This window comes from Lottia gigantea (genome assembly GCF_000327385.1).
Source record: "Lottia gigantea unplaced genomic scaffold LOTGIsca_75, whole genome shotgun sequence".
Lineage (NCBI taxonomy): Eukaryota > Metazoa > Mollusca > Gastropoda > Lottiidae > Lottia > Lottia gigantea.
The window spans coordinates 929,005-936,020 of NW_008710508.1; the positions used below are offsets into that span (position 1 = coordinate 929,005).

General features: G+C 34.4%; 1 protein-coding gene across 1 annotated transcript in view; it reads right to left on the minus strand.

Moving 5' to 3' along the window:
- Positions 1-488: 488 nt before the first annotated feature.
- The window catches only part of LOTGIDRAFT_168450 (hypothetical protein), a gene marked incomplete at both ends in the record, with an annotated part of 7,271 nt that continues 743 nt past the window's right edge, over positions 489-7,016 (minus strand). The window contains one exon of the mRNA XM_009066331.1: positions 489-559. Coding sequence (XP_009064579.1) covers positions 489-559 — 71 coding nt within the window. The remainder of the gene's footprint in view (positions 560-7,016) is intronic.

Below are 7,016 nucleotides of genomic sequence, written 5' to 3' on the forward strand. Positions count from 1 at the left end.
GCGCTGTCACGTTTTATAATGTTACATGAGAGATTCCAACCTGGAGTTTCTATTTGAGAACTACTTATTTTGCGGATCTACCAATTTAACTTACTACACTTAAGCAGGACAGATGCGGCATTTCCGGGAGTGGAGTTGTACCTTGAATATATGTAAACAGTCTTCAGAAGTACTAAAACTGTACGAAAATTGCACAATTCCTGCAACTTTTTATTCATTCGTTCACAAGCTTATATTTTCTCTGAAATTTGAGGTATCAGAACGTCTTGTTGATATAGTTTCTGACACCAAGACATCTTCCGTCGTAGCGGATCGCAGACGAAATGGGACAGATACTACGACTCGTTAAAACAACTTTCAAACATAGATATTTGGATTGGATTGGATTTGACGGCTCACATTTCGATGGTAGGTTGTGAACATTATTACTGATAAGTTAAGCAGAACAATTCATGTTTCTGCGGAAATGTCGCATGTATCCCTTTAAATCAGTGTTCAGATATATACCTGTTTTGAATATGATCACATATTCCAAAACTAGGTAACGCGACAATGTAACCTGAAAATAGACGTTGACACGGTAGAAGACATGAAGTCATTAATAGTAATTGAAGAGAGTCAGTCGATGGTACTTGGTCTGATTGAAAGCAAAACTTCAGCATCCGCTGTGCGTGGGATTCGTTATAAATGACATTGAAATTTCCGTTGAAACCATCTGAGAAGCCCTTGAAAAACTCAATAAAATCGTGGTCAAAAGAATTACATTTTTGAGACTGATATAAATATTGATTTACGTTGATTTTTAATAATGATCAAGTTTACTCTTAATCTTACCACACTTTCTTATTTTGTTTAATCAAAACTTCCGCATTGTTTAAAAGTGTGATATTTGTTTACGAGATGACTATTGAAATGCTACTAATTTCTGTAAGGTGACGGATGTAACAGACTGTCTACTGACTGCTATTGATGTTGTTGACATTTCATTGAACTTTCTTCAACATTCTTAGGCGGTATTGTTGATTCTTCAAGTTTTATATATTATATATCATGGTCAGAAAATCAACGAATGCCACCATGATTGTCATGACTTCGTGTCGTCTATATTATTCTTGACATTTTCTATAATCTGTAATGCTACCTTTAAATGGCGTTTTAAAAAACATCACAAAATCATCAAGCCTGAAGCAAATAATAATGTTTGTATAATATACATAATATTATAATATAGTTAATGCAAAGCCTAAAATTCTGGCAGCTTTGATTTTGAATAAAAATATTTGGCAGTACAGTAAAAATTACCAGCATGACATATTAAACCTTCAGTCATACATAATAATATTACCACGTTTCATAAAATATTTAGATTGGACGAAACTTACCTGTAAGTTGAAGTTCGATCATGATTCTATCAGCCAATCTTTAGTGACGAGGGATTATGTGAGATAGCAGCACGCGCCTCAATACATCAGGATTTAAAGTGAACGAGTGTAGACAGATAGTGACGAATGGGAGGGAATGTAAGACTAAGTGGAGGGCACATAATCCCTCGTCACTAAAGATTGGCTGATAGAATCATGATCGAACTTCAACTTACAGGTAAGTTTCGTCCAATCTAAATATTCTATCAGCCAATCACGTGACTACGTGATTCAGTGAGACTTCAAAGCCTGTCTGCACTCGTGACATATCAAAATCACTAGAAAACAAGACAAAATATTTATCTTAACCATAAGACTTTAATAAATCTAAGCATTCAACACACATTTATCAAAGACATTTTCTTTAATGATAACTTTATTATAATAGGTCGAAAATATCCTTTCCTATTTCCAATCTGCCTTATTCATAATATCAATAATTGGAACATTCGCTTCCTTAGCAGTGAAGGTGGAAGCAGCTCTAGTACTATGTGCCTTGAATCGATTCACACCAATGCCTGCTTTCTCTAAGCCCACTTTTGTCCACCGAGATATTGTGTCCCTGCAGACCTTTTTATGTGGTTTTACATAAGCAATAAACAAAGCACTCTTGGATCGTGAGAGTGCATGAAGCCGTCCGGTCTAAGCCCCTGGTAATTGGCCAATTCTATAGAGTTAATAAAACAGATTGATAATACAGTTGGTTCTTTTCTTAGTTTAAATTACTTAGCATCTAATTCACTACATTTACTTTTAGTTATATACTTTTTACTTTTTACTATTTACTTTTTACTTTTTACTATTTACTATTTACTTTTTACTATTTGAATTCATGACAACACTGGAGGCCATGACCGGAAGCATGGTTATTACAAAAAGTACGGATCAGATTAAACTTATAAAAATATAAGGAAACATTTTGGAACATGGACAGTCAATTCAATAGTCTCTTGCAGAACATTCTCCCCGCCGATGAGGCGTTAGTCCTCATCCAAATCAGATTCTTCAGTTGCAGGCAAAATTACACAAATTTTAGTAACAGGTCTATTATATTCAGAGTCTTTGGTTTTAACTTTAACGTTTCTCACACGATTATCAGCTCCGGGGTAAACTTCTAATATTCTTCCTAAAGTCCATTTTCCACGGATAGCATTTTGATTTTGAATTATAACAATGTCATTTACACAAACATTACGTTTTTCAGTGTTCCAAAAAGAGTCAACTAATTTCTGAACAAATTCCACACGATGTCTAGGATTTTTAGTTTCACGAAAAGGTCCTTGTGGTACATGACTTGACGCACGACCTAACAGAATATCATTAGGACATATATAAGAACCATCATCAGGATCATTGGGTATTCTTCCTATTGGACGTTGATTGACGAGATTAGCACATTCGAGTAGGTAAGTATATAGTTCAAAGGAAGTCAGTAATTGTTCACCAACAGATTTCTTCAGAGCAGTTTTGCAGACTTTAACCATAGATTCAGCGCAACCATTTTGATGTGGAGCAGCAGGAGTAGTAAATTTCCACGTCATTCGATTTTCAGCACAAAAGTCTTTTAAAGTTTCTTCATCATATCCTTTGATCATTTGTCTCAGTTCTTTTTCAGCACCAACAAGTTGTGAACCATTATCACTTAACATTAAAGAAGGAGTCCCACGTATACTGAAAAATCTTCTTAAAACTTGTATAAACTCCATGGTCGAATAATCAACAGCAAGTTCCAAATGAACAGATCTAGTGTTCAAACATGTAAATAATACACCATAATGTTTAGCAGTTTTGTTTCTACCAATTTTGACATTGTAAGGACCGAAATAATCAACAGCAGTGTAATAAAAAGGCGGTGTAAATGGAACTAAACGAATTTTGGGCAATTCCATCATAAATTGATTTTCAACTTTGTGTTCAAATTCTTTGCACACAACACATTTATATTTTACAGTCTTAGTCAGTTTATGAACTTTCAGTATCCAATATTTTCTTCTTATTTTAGCAGCAGTTGCAGCAATTCCTAGGTGACCATTATTGTGTGTCTGACGAGTTATCAATAAAGATATTCGATGATCATTAGGCAGCAAAGCAGGGTGTTTAGAATCATAGGAGACAAAAGCATCATTCAATCTACCTCCAACGCGTAAAATTCCATCTTCATCTGTAAATGGGCTTAAAGTTTTAAAGTCTCCCTTTTGTTGACGATCATATAAACTAAGTTGCGCGCGCTTAATCCAGTAAGTTTCAGAGTTAACTAATTCTTCAGCAGATAAAACTTCTTTTCTTTTAACAGCATTTCTTCTTTTAGCAGATAAATTCCATATGAATCTTAAAACATAAGCAGTTACTCGTATCAGTTTGTTCCACGTAGAATAGTTATTACAGTTTATAATATCTTCATTAACAGTTACAGCACTCACAGATTTACGAATTTCCATTTCCATATCAGTATCAGCTACTTTAACAGTGTTAATAGGCCAATTTTCTTCTTCTTCTAATAAAAAACTTGGACCATTTTTCCATCTTTCAGTTAATTGACTAGCAGGTATACCACGTGAAATATCATCAGCTACATTATCTTGTGAACGAATATGATACCATTGAGCAGGATCAGTTGTATTCTGTATTTCACCAATTCGAGATGAGACAAAAGGTTTGTATTTTCTGGCTTGGCTTTTTATCCAGGCAAGAACTATCATACTATCTGTCAGGAAAATAGTTTTCTCAAATTTCAGTCGTGTTTCTTCCATAATAGTTTTATAAAGACGAGTAGACAATACAGCAGCTTGTAGCTCTAAACGAGGAATTGTAAGTTTCTTCAAAGGTGCTACTCTAGATTTAGCAGCAATAAATCTAACATGGTATTCATCAGAGTTTGTTTTCCATCTCAGGTAAGCACAGGTACCAAAAGCTTCTTCAGATGCATCAGAAAATATGCAAAGTACAGGTAAGTTAACAACTTCTGGAGGTGTCAAGCATCTTTCAAATTCTATACCGTTTAAACTGTTCATTTCAGCAAACAAATTTAACCATTCAGTTTGCAAATTTTCAGGTAAGGTTTGATCCCATTCTAAACCAAGTTGCCACAGTTTCTGCATTCCAATCTTCAGTCGTACCAAAAATGCAGCAGCAAAACCAATTGGATCAAATAATCTAGCAATTTGACTCAAAATTCTTCTTTTTGTCAAACAAACAGGAACATTAGATTTATCAGCAAATTCAATCTTGACTTTATATGAAAAAGTGTCTCTAGTATTATTTCTTGATTTTCAGGAACAGGTAAGCAGTTTAATACTTTATTAGATATCAATCCTTTAACTTTAAATCCACCATTAGCTAGTGCAGAGTCAATATCAATAGTCAGTTTACTAGCTTCATTTACAGTTTTAACTGAAGTACATATATCATCCATATAAACATCATTTTCTAATACTTTAGCAGCTTCAGGTAAATTAGATTTTACTTCTTCAGCAGTTTTCTTTAAAGCCATCTGAGCCATAGCAGGTGCTGGCTTATCACCAAATGTCAATACAGTTTTGACATATACATCAGGAGTTTTTTCAACATTGAGATTTCTCCACAGGAACCTATGAACATGTTGATCTTCTACAGGAATCAGTACTCTGTGATACATCTTGGAAATATCCCCACAAATAACCACTTCATTTTCTCTAAATCTCAGTATAACTCCAAATAAATTGTTGAGAAGATCAGGACCTTTATACCAGTAATCATTCAAACAGTGACCATTAAAACTAGCAGATGAGTTAAATACTATTCTTACAGGTGTACTTTTCTTCTCTGGTTTTATAACTTCATGATGGGAAATATAATGAACAGGACCTTTGTATTCAGTAATTTCTGAATCTGTAAGTTTTCTAGCGAATTTCATATCCACCATTTCTTCAATTTGACCATTATATATTTCAGCATGTACAGGATATTTCAGCAGTCGACGTTCAGTTGATTCCAATTTATTTTCAGCTTGTATTCTATTATCAGGAAGTAAATTAGGATCTTTTCTCCAAGGATAAGGTATTAACCATTGATTACCAATCTTCTTACAGGATTTCTCGATTATCTTAGATTCTTTAATTTCTATGGGACTGAGACCACTTTCTCGACAGCAACAGGAACCTGAAGCCACACCCATTGCTTCTGTAGTCCAAAAGTCAGCCATATCTACCGGACCCGACAATCCGACATGATACACACGATGATCTTGAGTTCGATAACCAGACGTCACACCAAATATAATCCATCCCAAAGGTGAATGTCTTGCTATCAGATTGTTATATTGTCTTATATCCCCTGTATGCAAAAAAGCATGATCTATGCCTATGAGTAGATCAAGAGAACCGTAACCTCTATGTAAACATCTAACAGGTAAATTAAAAACTTTAGCTATTTCAAATAATCTAATTTCTTCAATATCTTCACCAATACATGGAATTCCTAAAGCAGTAATTTGAAAAGATCTACCAGTATCCATTGAAACTATTCTAAATTTATACAGCTTGGTTCTAAGTTCTTCAGAATCTCCACCAATTTTTGTCATCACAATACTTATATCTTTGCCTTCTAATTGAAGTTGTTCGGCCATTGATTTTCTAATTAAGCTAAGCTGGGCACCAGAGTCTAACAGGGTATTTCCTCTAACAGTATTACATTTACCATAGATATCAACAGTTATTACAAGTAAAATAGTTTCTCTACTATTCAGCATTGATGCAATTCCTACACTGTGGTGTTCAGGGCTTGTTGTTCTATTAGTAGGATGAAGTAATTTATGATGAAACAGTTTACAGCGACTCCCATTATAGAGTTCAGTACATTGGCGTTTTCTCGAACAGTTCATTACACCATGATTTTTACCAGCAATTTTCAAACAGCTCAAACAGGCATGATTATCTTTCAGAGTTTTAATACGATCAGATACAGATTTGGACAGGAAATTACGACATTGGTCTAACCAGTGATCATTGCTTTTACAACGCCAACATTTATATCGATTGATTTCAGCAGGTCTATCATCAAAATTACCATGATGTATGTTGAATCTTGAGTGTTGACCAGATGATCTTAAAGGAGCAGTAGCACGAATACGAGACTTCATTTCAGCATTCATCCATTCTAATAAATCTTCTAAATCAGCAGTCTTTTTGTCTTTTTCAAGATATCTGAACCAAACTTTCTTGTCTTCCGTGTTCATCTTCTGTTCAATTAAAGCTAACATGTGATTATTGTTCATATCATTAGGTCTGCCTATTTCTTTAAGTGTGTTATAACTTCTTCGGACAACATGAACTAATTCGCAAAAACGTGCATCTTCACCATCTCTTAGTGGACGGAAACGTGTTAAATCTTGGGTAATACAATCAGCAATAAATCTTGGATCTCCATACATTGAGTCTAGATATTCAAAGGCAGCATCAAAATCAGAACCCATACCACTTATCAATTCTAATGGCTTATTTACCAAACAGGAACGCAGTAAAGTTATAGCATCTCGTTTACTATATCTCGATGAAACCATATGCAAAAAGTCTGACTTAAAAGTATAATATTCACGAACATCTCCACTAAACTTTGGCA